Genomic DNA, 16,245 nt, shown 5'->3' on the forward strand with positions numbered 1-16,245 from the left:
TCACCAAGGGTTACCTAATACCCTTGAGGAAACCGGCTCCACTCGCAGATTGTAAAACCTTGCAAATGTGTTGGGTGTCACCCAGCCCGCAGCTCTACAGATGTCTGTTAGAGGGGCGCCGCGTGCGCGCGCTCGAGAGGATGCGAAGCTCCGAGTGGAGTGCGCACGCGCTCTCGGGGGACGCGGCTCATCTCGGCTCTGATAGTGAAAGAAAGGCATCCACAATCTAGTGGGAACTTATTTCGGTACGGCACTTCCCTGCTGCCGACCGCTATAACAGACGAAGAGCTGCTCAGATGATCTAAACTCTGAGTGCGGTCCGGATAATACGCAAAACGCGAACTGGACAATAAAGAAGGGCTGGGTCTGCCTCCTCCGAGGGCAGCGCTTGCAGGCTCACTACCTCGTATTAAAACGGAGTGGTAGGAACCTTGGGCACATATCGCGGGCGGGGTCTCAGGACGTGAGAGAAGCCAGCCCAATTACAGGCACGAGTCACTGACCGAAAAATGCCTCCGGGTCCCCGACCCTCTAATCGATATCAACGCGACCAGCAGAGCTGTCTTCAGGGACAGAAATATACTGAGTCGAGGATCGAAGGGATCTGACGCGGCTTGTGTAGCGAGGGCGAGATCCTAAGAGGGCATGAGAGGGGGCGGGGTGGATTAATTCGCTTAACGCCCCTGAGGAACCGGATGATGAGGTTATGCGTTCCCACGGTGCTGCCAGCCACCGCGTTATGAGAGCGGAGATGGCAGCCACGTAACCTTGAGTGTGGAGGGCGACAGCCTGCTCTCCAACTTCTCTCGGCATAAAGAAAGCACAACGCTGATCTGGCAAATTACGGGGGTCTTCTCAGCGAGAGACACACCATTCAGTGAATAGACTTCACGTCAGGGCATAGGCACGCTCGGGGAGGGGGCTCTAGCCCGAGTGACGGTATTAGCCACCGCAATCGGAGGTTACCTAAGTCTTCCTCGCGTCTAAAAATCTCCAAAGATCGGCGAGGGTGCCAGGTGGTGCCCTGTCCCTGAGAGAGTAGGTGCTCTCTCGAAGGGACTGCCAGGGGAGGGCTATCGCGAGGGAGAGCTCTGACATCCAGGTCCGGTTGAGCCAGAGGGGCGCAACCAGCAACCTGTTCCTCGTCCTCCCTGACCTTGCACAGTAACTGCGCGAGCAGGCTCACTGGGGGAAACGCGTATTGCGCGTGCCCCGAGGCCAGCTGTAAGCCAGTGCATCCGTGCCGAGAGCACTCGGTCAGGGAAAGAACAACTGGCAATGATCGATCTCGGGGGAAGCAACAGATCGATCTGGGCTTCCCAGAATCGCGCCCATATCAGCTGAACAGACTCGGGGTGGAGTCTCCATTCTCCAGGATGCAAGGCTGCCGTGAGAGCGCATCGGCTGCACGGTTGAGCTTGCCTGAATATGAATGGCGTGCAGCGATTTCAGCCGCGGATGACTCCAGAGGAGCAGACGGCGGGCGAGCTGAGACATGCGGCGAGAGCGCATACCCCCTATACGGCTGATATACGCCACCGCCGCCGTACTGTCCGTCCTGACCAGCACGTGTTGCCGCTCCAACTCCGGAAAAAAACGGTGGAGAGCGAGGAACACTGCCAACAGCTCCAGGCGATATGCCAATGCAACTGGGTACCTTTCCACAGGTCCGCAGCCGCATGCCCGCAACGCACAGCCCCCCAGCCCGTGTTGGAAGCGTCTGCTGAAACGACAACAAGACTGGACGCCTGTTCTAGAGACACCCAGGCCTGTAGGAACGAGGGGTCGCTCCAAGGGCTGAGGGCGCGGCGACACAGCGCAGTAACAGAGACTCGGTGTGCACGCGCGTGCCATGCGCGTCTGGGGACTCGATCGTGAAGCCAGTGCTGAAGTGGTCTCATATAGAATAATCCGAGCGGCATGAAGCGGCTGCGGATGCCATATGCCCCAGGAGCCTCTGAAATAGTTTCAGTGGGACCACTATTTTACTGTCGAGCTCTCTCAGACAGTACAGCATCAGCTGAGCGCGCTCTCCGGAGAGGCGCGCTACCATGGTGACCGAGTCCAGCTCCAGCCCGAGAGAAGAGATCCTCTGCACGGGGGCGAGTTTGCTCTTTTCTCGGTTGACCTGAAACCCCCACAGGTGGAAGTGCCAGAGCACTTTGTCTCTGTGCATAATCAACTCTGCATAATCAAAAGAGAGGGCAAAATTCAGCCAGTCGTAAAGAAATTGAGTATGCAGATGCCCGCGAGCCGAAGGGGCGCTGAGGCACCCTCCGCGGGCTTGGTGAGGACCCGCGGAGACAGAGAGAGCCCGAAGGGGAGGGCTTTGTATTGCCAAGCTCGACCTTCAAACGCAAACCGCAGAAACTGTCGGTGGCGAGGAAGAGTGGAGACATGGAAATACGCGTCCATCAGGTCTAATGCTGCAGACCAACCCAGAGGACGAACGCACCGGAGGATGCGCTTCTGCGTGAGCATTCTGAACGGCAGCTTGTGCGGGCAGCGGTTCAAAACGCGCAGATCTAGGATTGGCCGTGACCCACCGCTCTTTTTGGGCACGATGAAGCGTGGGCTGTAAAACCCGCTCTCCATCTCGGCTGGAGGGAGCGGCTCGATTGCATCCTTCGCCAGGAGGACAGCAATCTCCTCTCGCAAGACAGGGGCGGACAGGGGGCTGACCCTGGTGAATACACACCCGTGACTTGGGGGGCCGTTTCGCGAACTGAATCGCATAGCCGAGTCTGATTGTGCGTATGAGCCACCGCGAAAAGCTGGCCCGCGCTAACCAGGCAGGCAGAGCTCTCGCTAATGGACTCATCGCTACAATCGCTGACGTACCAGCAGTGGGGCAGCGCGGAGTGGGTGTGCTGATCCGGGAAGCTCGCGGGTCCCACGGAAAAGCTGGAGGTGAGATATTTGCTCTCACTCCAAACCCGAGCTCCGGAGGGGAGGCTCGAGGGGTGGGAGAAAGGAGACCGTCCTCCCAGCGCTCGTGAGCCACTGGCGAAACGCACCGAATCTGCAAGCTAGAAAGCATAGCGTCCCAGACTGGCAGATTTCGGGCTGTCACATCTGGGGAAGTGAAAAGTGCCCTTTCATAATGTTTTCATGGCAGTAAAAAGTGCCGTTGGAAATGGGGCCCCGCCCTCCAGCGGGGAAAGAGCAAGTTCCCTCTTCTCCAGATGGCCTGTCCCAGGGGCGCTTCGCGGTCCGTTGCCGGACTTAGCGGCGTTCTGGGCAGGGGGGCTGCCTGCTTCCGAGGTGCCCGACGCGCTCGCTTCACCGAAGGCGTGTGCGGGGGCGGAGCAGCTCTCGTAGGCGGGCGCCTTCGGCGAGGAGCAGGTATGAATGGCACGGCGGGCGGAGCGGGCTACGGACCGCCGATAAGACATCACCCACCAACTGCTCTCTCACCGCCTTGAATTCCTGGGTGAATTCACAGACAGTGTCGCCGAACCTGGCTGGGGATATGGGGAAGTCAAGAAAGCGGACTTTGTCGACTTTGCGCATATCAGCCAGGGGTGGCGCTCCTGGACCACTAATGTGGACATCGTCCTCCCCAACGCACACGCAGCGGACTCAGTAGTCCGAAGAGCTAAGTCGGCGGCGGTGCGAAGCTCGTAAGCCTGGGTTGGACCCACCCTCGTGCAGCTCGGCCAGCGCCTGCGCTTGGTAGCGCTGGTAGGTGGCTATCGCATGCAAGGCGGAAACAGCCTGGCCCGCAGCTATGTAAGCTCTAGCTCCGAGGGAGGTAGATAACTTACAGGCTTTGGATGGGAGACGAGGCGGACCCCGCCAAGAAGAGGCGCCGCGCGGATTTACCGCCATCGCGCACTCAACCTGAGGAATCGCCACATACCCCCTGGCTGTTTCACCGTCAAGAGTGGTTAGGGTGGAGGAACACGCAGCACGAGCAGAAAAAAAGTGCTTACAAGACCGCGTGAGCCTACTGTGCACCTCCGGGAAGAAGGGAACGCCCCTCTAGTCGGTCCGGCCGCGGAGCTGGGGGATAAACCATCTCCAACCCACGGCCGAAGCAGCCCGGGAAAGCACGGCTAACATGTCCGTTTCAGGATCCGTAGTGACAGCGCTCACCAGCCCGAAGGGGGCGAGTGGGTCTGGATCATCATCGGACAATGAAAGCCCACCCTCCGATGCCGCGGTGGACATCTGGTCTCCGGTGTCATCGGGCGTAAGGGCTACCATCTGTTAGACGGATCGCTTCCCCCGCCCGAAGCTTGGATGGAGCGCTTAGAGGAGCGGGAGGTCCGCGGGCCCGTGGGCGACGGATTATCTCTCGCTGAAACCCTCAGATCTGCCCGAGTGCCCGCTGCAGAGCAGGGGACAACTGGGGTGGTTCACCCTTTTGCAAAGGCTAACCGCGATCTTGCGCAACAGTCATGGCATCGCAATGACGACATGAACTGCCCGCGAGCAGCGCATTAACATGCTGGACCCCCAGACATGTAACGCAGTGCCCGCGCCCATCATCCGAGGACAGGAAACCACCGCATCCAGAAACGCACAGTCGGAGCGCCGTCCTGATAAGGACGTGCTGCACGACTGTGTTGCTCTTTCTGTGAAGTTTGCAACTTTATACGCACCGCTCTGGAGGACCGGACCCAAAGAACGCCAGGCAAGGGAGAAACCCAGCTCGACCGTCTGCCACTGCGTGTACACACTCTGGACCGGGAGAATGCTCTCGTTCGCTCAGAATCGCTGGTCACAGCAGGAGGAACCCTCATCGACTCGATCAGAAAGTCTCTGAAGCGAAAAGGATAGCGTCTGCTGGCGCCAGGTGAGCTTATATACTCAGTTGATTGCTTATGCCGCTCACCTGCGCAGGCTTGCGCTGCCAATTCATTCTTAATTGGCCCGTTCAATACTCTTTCAGACAAGTAGCTTCTGAACCGAACCTCCCAATGCGTGGATTTTACAATCAAATCCACTTATAGTGCTGAAGTTCCCCCCGAAGGGGAACATCATAATCACGATTATTTTGGTCATAATTGTAATCACGATTATTCAAAATGATTATCAGTTAAAGTCAAAATTATTCGTCCTCCTGTGAATTTGTTTTTTTTTATATATAAATATTTCCCAAATGATGTTTAACAGAGGAATTTTTCACAGTATTTCCTATAATATTTTTTCTTCAGGAGAAAGGCTTATTTGTTTTATTTCGGCTAAAATAAAGGCAGTTTTTAATATTTTGAAACCCAATTTAAGGTCAATATTATTAGCCTCCTTAAGCTATATATATTTTTGATTGTCTGCAGAAGAAACTACTGTTAAACAATGACTTGCCTAATTACCCTAAGTAAACCTTTGAATGTCACTAAGATAAAAGAAATCAGTGATAAAAGAAATCAGTTATTAGAAATGAGTTATTAAATCTGTTCTGTTTAAAAGTGGGTTGAAAATAAATCTTTCCATTAAACAGAAATTTTATTCCCTGTAAATAAGGAAAGGGAAATAAATATAACAGAATAAAAATATGAAACAAACTGTGCTTTAAGCATCTTCACTGTAACAAAAAAACTTCAGCTACAAAAGTCCTTCAGGCAAGAGCAGTGAGGGATTTTTTCCTTTTGTTGTTTGATTAATGATAAAAACAGGCGGCAGCAGGAATACTGCGCACTGCCACTTTAAGAATAGTGTGGCTCTGATATTTTTTTTCTTTCACGTGTCTTTTGATTCTCAACTCATTTGTTTTTTTCACAAGTGAGGGTTAATATGAATATTCAACAAACACAGCGCTCTGACAAAAATGTGCATGTATTTGACCATTAAAGCGCTCGCATTTAGATGGCGTTAGATGTGTGTGTTCTGCTCGTCTCTAAGGCTTATCGCGAGCACACACACAGAAGCATGCCATGCGGTCTCATTCGCGCTATTAAAAATCTGATTGATTCAAGCGTACATCAATGAATGATGCACATCCCGTGCTGCAAACGTTACATTACAGCACATGCTTTTAGTCATTTTCACGTGAAACTGAGCTTTGCAGAGCTACAAATGTGTACAACTGTCACTTTCTATGACAGGAATTATTAAAACATTATTTTTTCTTTCCTGAGGGGTGATTTTAAATTTACAGATGGGGCCGGATCAAATGGTCTAGCAGGCCGCACATACGGCCCGGAGGCCGGACATTCCCCACCCCTGGTATAGAATATAAAGTCATGCTGTAGTGGAAAAAAAGTTAATATTTTGAATGACTCCCATGAACTTGAAGGGCTGCATACATACATCTCTGCAATTACTCAAATCACTTATTAATAAAGTCATCTGGAACGGCAAAGAAAGTATTCATGCAGGAACCCAGAGTTCATCAAGATTATTTTGATTTATCCTAAATGCCTCCTTCATCTTACTCCAGACACACTTATTAATGTTCATATCTGGTGATTGGGCTGACCAACCTTCTTTGCTTTTAGAAACTTTTATGTGGAAGCTGCAGTATGAGAAGGAGCGCTATCCTGCTGAATAATTTGCCCTCTCCTGTGGTTTGTAATGTACAAATGTCTTGATACCTCAGGCTTTGTATGTTGCCATCCACTCTGCAGATCTCTTGCACACCCCCATACTGAATTTAACCCCAAACCATGACTTTTCCTTGATCCAACTTGACTGATTTCTGTGAGAATTTTGGGTCCATGAGGGTTCCAGTAGGTCTTTTGCAGTAATTGTGATGATTGGGATGCAGTTCAACAAATGATTCATTGAAAAAATCTACCTTCAACCACTTTTCCAAAGGATCAACTAGAAGTCATATTATTATTTGTTGCTCTTACAATTAGGTTCAACAACAAGACTTTTTTAGGTAGTAAATGAAATGAAATAGCATTAGACCACCCCTTTAAGAGTATTTCTTTGAATGAGCCATCTTTAATAAAGCTGTTAAAGAGCATCTTAGACTTGAGTTTCTCTCGCCGTTCTGCCAACTGGCTCAGTTCTGTCTGTTTACTGAAGCAGTCGGTGTAATTTTAGTCTCACGTCATTCTTCTCTCGTCTCTGCTGTCTCTCACAGACTCCACAGAGGCTTGAATGGAGGCCACTGTCCTGCATTAGCCTTCATTATGTGTGTGTTTTTTTCCAACAGCCCCGTTCCCTTAATCCAATTCAGGCTGCTGTAATTTGTGTTCCTCTGGCTGAGAGAAAGACGGCAGGCATCTCAGATCCCTAACAAGCTGCCGGAAAAGCCTAAGCGCCTTCCGATAGAGTGATGATTCCTGAGATTGGCAGTTTTTGAGAAATAAGTTACACGTCAACCACAACACAGGGTCATTGGAAATGCGTGCTTTAGCCTAAATTTTCGTGAAAAAAAAAGTAAACTTACATTTGCCCACAGTTTCTTGGTAAAGTGAATGCTTTTGGGCAGTGGGATTTTTGTTCCTTTTCACACTAGTGATATTTACAGCGACTTATTAGCAAATAAAGGATTTTTTGTGCAGTTCGTTGCACAGCACCAAATAAATTGCACAAAACAACTTTATGATATCTATGATTTTTAATTGAATATGTTTGCTTATCTACTCTTGGAATATTTAGTCAATTCCATGCGTGTTTAATAAAAAAAGGTCAGGAGAGTTTTTTTCTTCGAGGTTTAAAATATTAGCAATTTACTGGATACAAATGAAAAATTCGATTCACATAATTCTGTTATCCTTAATGCAATGCAAGCATTACATTCAGGGGTATGCATCCGTTTTCATTTGCTGACTTCAACCTATATAGGCAGCTGATATTAACAGGTGGGGTATAGTGAAATTCGTCACTTGTCAATCATCCTCCATTGGCCACCCCATACATACATCCTCTTTTTCTACAAATTTTTTGCACAACATTGAAAGCCTAAGCATTTCTCAACTGCACATATTCTATGTTCAGTTTTTACATATTTCTGCTGACAGGAAGTTTAGCTGCAGAGTTTTTTTTTTGGCAATCAGGCCTTTGCATCTCTAGCAGCTCAATCTATTTCTGCAAAAAATGCTTCATTATTATGCAAAGCATATCACATTTAAGCAATACAAATACAATTGTTTATTGAAAAGAAAAAGAAACAAAAAATGTTTTTAAAAAATCCTTATAGTTCCTTTTTTCCAACACTACATATCTCCATATGAACAACTTTTATGGTGTGGTCAGTTTCTTCAGTAGCTCCTTAGTATGGAGATGTACTTGTGATGCAAAGCACTTCCAGTCTGGTGAAGCATGGTTCCACAAAAGAAGTAAAAGCAATGTAAAATAAAGGTAAAGCTATGTGATTGTAGTACATTTTTTCTCTTACATTTGCTTTTGAGAACACTATTGGTTGACTTTAGGGAAGGGTTTATGTCAGAGTTGTACTGGGGGGGTTGTAGATATTTTCCTGTAATATGTTGTGTAGTGTTTCTATTTTTTATGTATTAATAGACTACCTGTATTGTTGCTAATTTACACTGCCGTAATATATACACCTTGAGTTGAATACAAAATGATTAGCCTAACTGTGAAATTTTAATTATTTTTCAAATAAGTTTAATGGAAAACATTTTTAGTTTGTTTTGAAAATAATAGTTTAATAACTAATTACTAATAACTAATTGCTTCTGTCTTTTCCTTGATGACAGCACATAATATTTTACTAGTTATTTTGCCAGATACTAGTATTTAGCTTAAAGGCTTAACTAAGTTAATTGCAGTAGATTAGGAAAGTCATTGACAACAGTGGTTTGTTCTGTAGCCAATTGATTTAAATAAATATATTAAGGAGGCTAATGATAATGACTAAGAGTTTCTTGCTCTGTTAGACAGCACTTGGGAAGTATTTGAAAAAGAATAAAAATTTCACAGGAAAGCTAATAAATTTGTCTTCAGCTGTATATTAAAACATTGCTTATTAAACCAGTCTATGTAATGCTTTAGAGGTGGTTGAAATTAGTTTTTATTTTACAGTTTTCTCCAACTGCCTACAAACAAAATCCTTTCATGTCACACAATTTCCGAAACCTCTCACTCTAAATGCAAACCAACACCCCAAATCTCCAAAACCAGAAGCTATTTCCCAGCCTTGAACTCAGTCTTCAATTGCATGAAACACTTTACTTAAAACACTACACACAATTCACTGCACTGGTACAAAACTGGACCTACCTCCATGTTCCTACCCCCTTTTCTAAACCCTAAATTCTTCTAGAAAAGAATAAAGGAATTCTCCCTAGTCTGGAGGCTCTGTAAGGTGTATGATGGCCAATCTTACATTATGTCCACATGACAGTTCTCCAGACAATGGACGCTTTCCCCCCGGGACCCTGCACACACACAATTAGGTTCTTTGCTGAATTCTGGAGAATACACATTTATTTATTTATTTATTTTTATATTTATTTATTTATTTATTTATTTATTTGTTTATTTGTTTCATTGTTTCTTTGTGTTTGTTGTTTTTTGTATGGTTTTTTTTTTTTTTTTTTTTTTTTTTTTTGTATGTCACTGTATGCACCAGTAATGTTTGGCCTACTAAAAATTGTCTGTTTCTTCATTGCATTTGTGTTGACAGTGTACCTGTTCCCCCTTTCAGCAGATTATTTTCTCTGTAGAACATTGTATTGAATTGTACATGAGCCTGAAGAGCAAAGAGCTTTAGGTTTAGAACAGTGTTTACATGCTATGTCCAAACATTTTCTATTATGAAAGACATGTTTGCCATTGATGCAAATGCTTTATTCTGACATGCTTGTGGCATTTTGAATGCAGTGTTACTTTTCAAAGGAAATGTGAGGCATTTTGCATTATGTGTGTGCAGTTTTGAGAATTTAGTGTAGAGTTTGGTGACCCTGTTTTCAAATGTGTGTAAGCTGTTGGAAAAAAACTGTCGAATTAAATTATACCTTTTAATAAAAAAATTATAATTTTAATAGTTAATTCATGTGTACCTACGATTTGGCACGAATCTTGGTTCTTTCTAATCTGTCACCCAGCTGTTTATGACCTTATTTGTTTGTTTTTTTCCTTCCAAATGAAGGTTTTTTTTTAGTTTGTTTGTTTGTTTGTTTGTTTGCTTTAACTGGGACTTCTGAGCTGTTTTATCCAAAACAATATATACTCACTAAATATATGAAAAAGATTGGATGCCGGTTTTACTTCAGGCAGCAGCAAACTCTTTTTGTACAGAGCCCCTGAAGGACAAGGTGAAATGTCATTTTTGAAGTGTCTCCTTGTACAGAATACCTATATTATTTATTTTTCCCTTAAAAGCAAAAATCTCAAAGACGTTTTGTTTTCTTTTGCCACATTCTTTTCCTTTGTATACTAAAGCTGTTATAAGGGCAAAATCTGATCAATTTTGTTTCTACTCCAAACTCTGTACACAGAGTTAAAGCCGTTTGTATCATGACCAACAGTCAGATTTAAAGTATATGGTATGTGTTGTAAATGTGTATGGTTCAGTAATGTGTTTGAATGTGTGTGCGCAGGCGCTGGAGGAACGTCTGAGGCAGCAGCACCACATGGAGCTTCAGACCCTGCGTGAGGCTCACAGGCAGAACATCGAGACCCTCAAACAGCAGTCAGAACAAGAGCTGCAGACCCTCCGCTTCGAGCTGGAGGACGAGGGCAAAGCCATGCTTGGTACAACACACACACACGGATAAGCTCTGACACATTACTATAGTTAAAGAATGAATATCTTCACATTTTAGGCTAGTGATAAAATGAAAAGGCACATTTGAATAGTTAATAGCTGTAATATATATATATATATATATATATATATATATATATATATATATATATATATCGGTATGTAACGACAGATATATTCCAATCGAGTCTGAAACCGTGAGATTGGGTCCGATTTCCGATCACGTGATCAAATCTGGACATCCCTATTAGTCTATATAAATATTTTTACTAAGGTGATTTGAGGAATCTCTTTTCACCACTCCTTAGTTCCAAAGTAATATTTTCAACCCAGGCTCATTGTGGAATTGTAGTCCCGCGGACGTTTCTGGAGTTTACTAAAGCCGTCCAAAAAAATAAAAGCCCTGATTTTTTTTTTCTACCGCATTTTCGGATTTCACCGCATTCTCACCCTGTTACAAAACTCGTTCACTTAATTTTTGGTATTATGTTTTTGTCTTACCTGATCGCTGGAACCGCTCTTCCCCGTACTCGAAACCAGTTGCCGTGGTTGACTCCTCTCTGCATCTCTAGCCTGCCGACGTACACGATGAGCTGAGTGGACAAACGGGTTGCAGCGGTAAAGCCCTCCACAAGGAGGTAAGCGGTCGGCCAGCAAGCGCGAAAGGGAACAGCGTCACACCGCCCCGCAGCGTTCGCTTGAAAAAAATAAACGCAGCCGTACGTACCTCCTGTATTCCGCTGTCTCCAGAAACGTCCGCGGGACTACGTTTTCAGAATGAGCTTGGGTTAAATATTTTATAGAATTAAACAAACATAATCCTATACATATATATATATATATATATATATATATATATATATATATATATATATATATATGTGGATGTGTGTGTGTGTATATATCGCAATATCACACGTAGCAGTGCAATGTTACTGTATATCAGCACTGGTGGGAGGCGTGGTTAGTTTCCCACCAGTGACGATATACAGCCACATTGCACTGCTACGAGTGTGATATTGCATGCATATATACAACAGTTTGACAGCATAATCATGTGTATAAAACTGAAAATCAAACACTATGGGCTCTTTTTTGACGATCCATGCGCAAAGTCCAAAGCGCAGGGCGCAAAATCATTAAGGGCGTGTCAGAATCCACTGTTGCTATTTTAAGGATGTAAAAATCTGCTTTGCGCCGTGGTGCATGGTCTAACATGGTTGAGCTTATTCTCTTAATGAGTTATAGGCGTGTTTTGAGAATAAACCAATCAGAGTCCCATCTCCCATTCCCTTTAAGAGTCAGTTGCGTCACGCCATAGCGCATTTACTATTTACATGGCGGAAATACTATTAACAACGCTTCACTAAAAAAAAAAACAGTTAAACAAAGCATCTGCAGCGCGGGAATGAGAGATGAGTCCCCTTATTCTTTACTTTCACTTTCAATCTTGTGGATTAGGAAACCTATTGTACACACAAACATCCATTAGCCTATAAATGATTAATTCTGTTTGTTAAGCGCAAAGATTTGTTTCAAATCTATTTTTAAATTCGGTTCTAATTTCCAGCAAATAAATAAATGAACAATAATAACGAAGGGTGCTCAAAAAACTGAGTTATATCCAAATACATATGCTTTGCCCCATATGGTCTAAAACCTGACAGGTGGACAAATCTAAGCTTGTTTTTAATAAAACAAATATAAATATGCAAATAATAAATAACTCTGTTAATGATAATAACATTATACAAAAGCAAATTTTTATGAACAAACGGAACCCCTCCCCCCCACCCCCACCCCCGAGATGAAGAAGGCATAAATATGTTTTTTATATTTATGTAGACTAGAAAATAATGATTTTTGTAATATTTTAATCCTTTATTTCTTTCTCATTTGTAAAGGCATTTGTGTATTGCTGTACACCTTTTGTGTATTAAGCAATGTGTAAGCGAGGCACGCTTTGCGCTGGACAATAGATCTGCTTTGATCTGGTCTATTGAACGGTCTATTTAATTTATTAAAAATAGCAATGCGCCTCCTTTTTTAGACCAGAATGAACACATATGAGCACAAAATGCATTTGCTATTTAAACAGTCTTGGTTTGTTCAGAATATGTCTTTGTGTACACCTTTACTAGGAAATCTAGAAAAAAAATGCAGAGTCAAACATCACATTTACAAGGTTAATAAACGAAATATTAATTCCTTATTAAAATATACATTTTTACTATTTTTCTATGAATTCGGATGTTATCTTAGAGCATGCTCAAATTTCACAAAAAAGCCATATATTGTGGGAAAGTGAAAGTAAAGTTGAATGTCTACTTAAAATTTGTCGTTTTGTGAAGTGATTTTTGGCTACAGTAACATGTAGAAATCAAAATGAATTACTGAGCAACATCAATAAGTACATTTGCATTAGCTTTTCTTACCAAGCAATGCTGGTACAAGATGTTCAATGTAAAACCTGATACAAAACCAGTTCTGCAGCTCTAATTATAGCTTAATGTCATTGGGAAAAAACCCATAATTGTCAAAAACTGGAAAGCAGCATGATGAGGGAGAGCTGGCAGGAAATTGCAGGTGGAGGAACGAGTGTCATTTCCATTTCCACCTGTGACGTTTATGCTTTAGGGAGAGTTGGAGATGAATGGTTTTTAATTCAGCTCCAGACAGCGGTTCGTCTCTCTGGAATAGTCTTGTTTGTCATTTTTCTCTGTCTCTCTCTTTTTCTCGTCTTCAGCGTCGCTTCGTTCTGAGCTCAACCATCTCCACGCATCAGCCATTGAACACATGCGTCAGACCCATCAACAGGAAACAGCAGCTGCCAAACAGGAACTGGAAAACGCTTTGGAGCAGAGCAGAGTACAGGTAAACTTCCTCCACCGCAACATCGTTATATAGTTTATGCAGATTTTTTTTATATATTGTGGTGACATCAGTTTAAGATTTTCTTGCCCATGCATGTCACAAATGACAAAAATCTGCTGTAATTTGGCAGCTCTATTTAACAGAAACTGCACATTATCTTTCAAAAGTTTGGGGTCGGGAGGAGTTTTCAATAGTTTTTGAAAGAAGACTCAGTAATTCTACATTTATTCATTCATCTTTTCAATTCATCTTTAATTCTGTTGTGCTTTTTACACTGTTAACAATTTCCAGTAGAATCTACTGTTACTTACTGGCCGCAGTTTGCCAGCAACTTACTGTAAATCAATTACAGCAAAAATACTGTATTTACATTAACAGCACCATTTTTAATAGGAAGCCTAACAATATTATATTTGGGACTATATATTAGATTAGTCTGACGCCAAATCTGGAGCTTATCTAACAAAATAAACTACAATAACAGTCCAAAAACTAGTATAGACAAATTTATGTTAGAGAAAAATATTAAATACAAATTTAAAAGGAGGAAAAATCAAGAGACACAAACTATTTGAAAGATTTAATTGACATTTTGTAGGTTGTATTTTTTATTTTTTTTGCTAAACTTAGCTTGAATTTAATTATGTTATCTTTCAATTTCTCAATATCTTTGGTCACTAAAATATTATTTGTATTAATATTTCTGTTTAATAAATATGTTTTGATTAAATTCACTAAAATACATTGCCTAAATTCACTGAGAAGTGAATAAAAATATTCGTCTTCAAAATAGATGAAATAGATCTTCACATACATTACCTAGCAGCTAGTATTTGAATGATTTTCTAGTGTAAAGTTTAAAGTGACGACAAAACAGGTGATTTTGCTCGCGTTTTAAGATTATAAGGCTGAACAGCATGAAATTCCACCAGTCTACAGATCTTTCTCAGTATGTCTCTAATAATCAGGATATCACAATACTTAACCCCAAAAAAGTCAGAGCAAAGCAAACACTATCAGATTGCTGTTGTGTAAGTGCTACAATATACAAAAGAGAGAGATCAACTCTCTTGCCTGTTTTATAATGATTTGATCAACTGTAGTTTGAAATTAGGCTGAGTTTTTCTCCCCTAAGGACTTATTATGTGGTCTCTGTCGCCATCTTGTGATAGAACTTTAACCATCTTTTTCTCTGCTCTGTATGACGGGCTAATGAACGGGGTGAATCTCTGAAATTATAACTATTTAAAATAGGCACTATCCTTATAAATAAATAATTGCAACCTATAATTAGAAAACCTAGAGATGATAGAACAAATAATTTATGAATACTTTTCATACAAGTCATCTTTATAAGTAAAATAAGTGTCATCTATAATATTCCCTATACAGTACATTCGGAAAGTATTCATATCGCTTCACTTTTTCCACATTGTTTATTTTACAGCCTTATTCCACAATAAATTAAGTCATTTATTTCCTTAACATTCTACACACAATAGCTCATAATGACAATGTGAAAAACGATTTTTTTTAAATGTATGCTAATTTATTTAAAATAATAAACCTGAAAAATCACATGTTAATAAGCATTTATTTTGGAATAAGGCTTTAACATAAAAATTTTTTTAGAAAAAGTGAAGCGATATCAATACTTTCCGTATGCATTGTAGTTGCAAAAAATACTATTGTTTTTGTACTACCACATCGACTTCCGAGTAATTTACGTACTTTACATTAGTAGTAATAGTACTAAATGCTCTGCCCTCTTCTGGAAAGCAGCAACTCATTTTCATTTAAACAGACACACAAACACTGAAAAATACAACCGTAGTTTGATGTTTGATTTGATTTAATTTATTTTAACAAACTTAATCACACCTCTTAAACTCTTAAAAACAATTATTCAAACTCCAAATTAACCAGTGATTTTAGGTGTTTATTTATAGCATCTGAAAGGTTGTGTGCGTATTTTGATACATTGACAGAGCGAATGAAAAACAAATGTTATTTTTTGTATGTTATTTAGTCTGTATTTGCACTATTGAGATGCATATTTAGATAAATAATTATTTTAAGAATATTTTCTAGCCAGTGTCTTCCCATCATTCTCAGAGTGTCTCCCTAACGCTCCTATTGTGTCTTAATGGAGACGGTGACCAACAGTAAGTTAAGCGAGTGAATGCTTTTCAGAGAGAGGATGAATCAATAGTGTTCTGCCAACTGTTGGCTGCTTTGAAACAAAAGGACCTTAATAAATCCTCTTGTCATCTGGCTCATGTAGAAGAGGACAGTAAAACAAAAGAAACGCTGACAGGTTTGTTGGCCGAGCAACTGAAAGCTAGTACAGTTTGAGACTTAAACACAGGTCTCGGGGGGAAATCTGGCTAGGAAGAAAACACACAAACACTGAATCAAACTGGACTTGGATTCACGTAGAAGTATGCATACAAATTATAATTGTTTCATGTAATTTAATGTGATACTTTCTGTAATTAATTTTGAAATGTATAAAAAAAATTATATTTGTGTTTGTGTGGCTTAATTGCTCTTTTATAGGATATGATGTGCAAGGTTTTAAAGGATAGGATTGGCAAAATTGCACATTGAACACGTTTTTACTGAAATGGTAAATTTCTGAAAAGTCTTTCACTTTTTAAATGTTCTGCTGTTCGGTACATTTAATTGTAACCGGTTAAAACTTGAGCCAAGCACAACATACAAGACATGACAGGACTAGT

The 16,245-nt window shown here is 42.1% G+C and overlaps 1 protein-coding gene across 2 annotated transcripts in view; it reads left to right on the forward strand.

Annotated features, from left to right (window-relative positions):
• The window catches only part of fam184ab (family with sequence similarity 184 member Ab), a 250,893-nt gene that overhangs the window by 171,757 nt on the left and 62,891 nt on the right, over positions 1 to 16,245 (forward strand). For both annotated transcript variants that reach the window (XM_678210.10, XM_005170195.6), the window contains exons 12-13: positions 10,464 to 10,617; positions 13,377 to 13,504. In XM_678210.10, coding sequence (XP_683302.2) covers positions 10,464 to 10,617; positions 13,377 to 13,504 — 282 coding nt within the window. The remainder of the gene's footprint in view (positions 1 to 10,463; positions 10,618 to 13,376; positions 13,505 to 16,245) is intronic.

This window comes from Danio rerio, chromosome 20 (genome assembly GCF_049306965.1).
Source record: "Danio rerio strain Tuebingen ecotype United States chromosome 20, GRCz12tu, whole genome shotgun sequence".
NCBI classification, from domain to species: domain Eukaryota; kingdom Metazoa; phylum Chordata; class Actinopteri; order Cypriniformes; family Danionidae; genus Danio; species Danio rerio.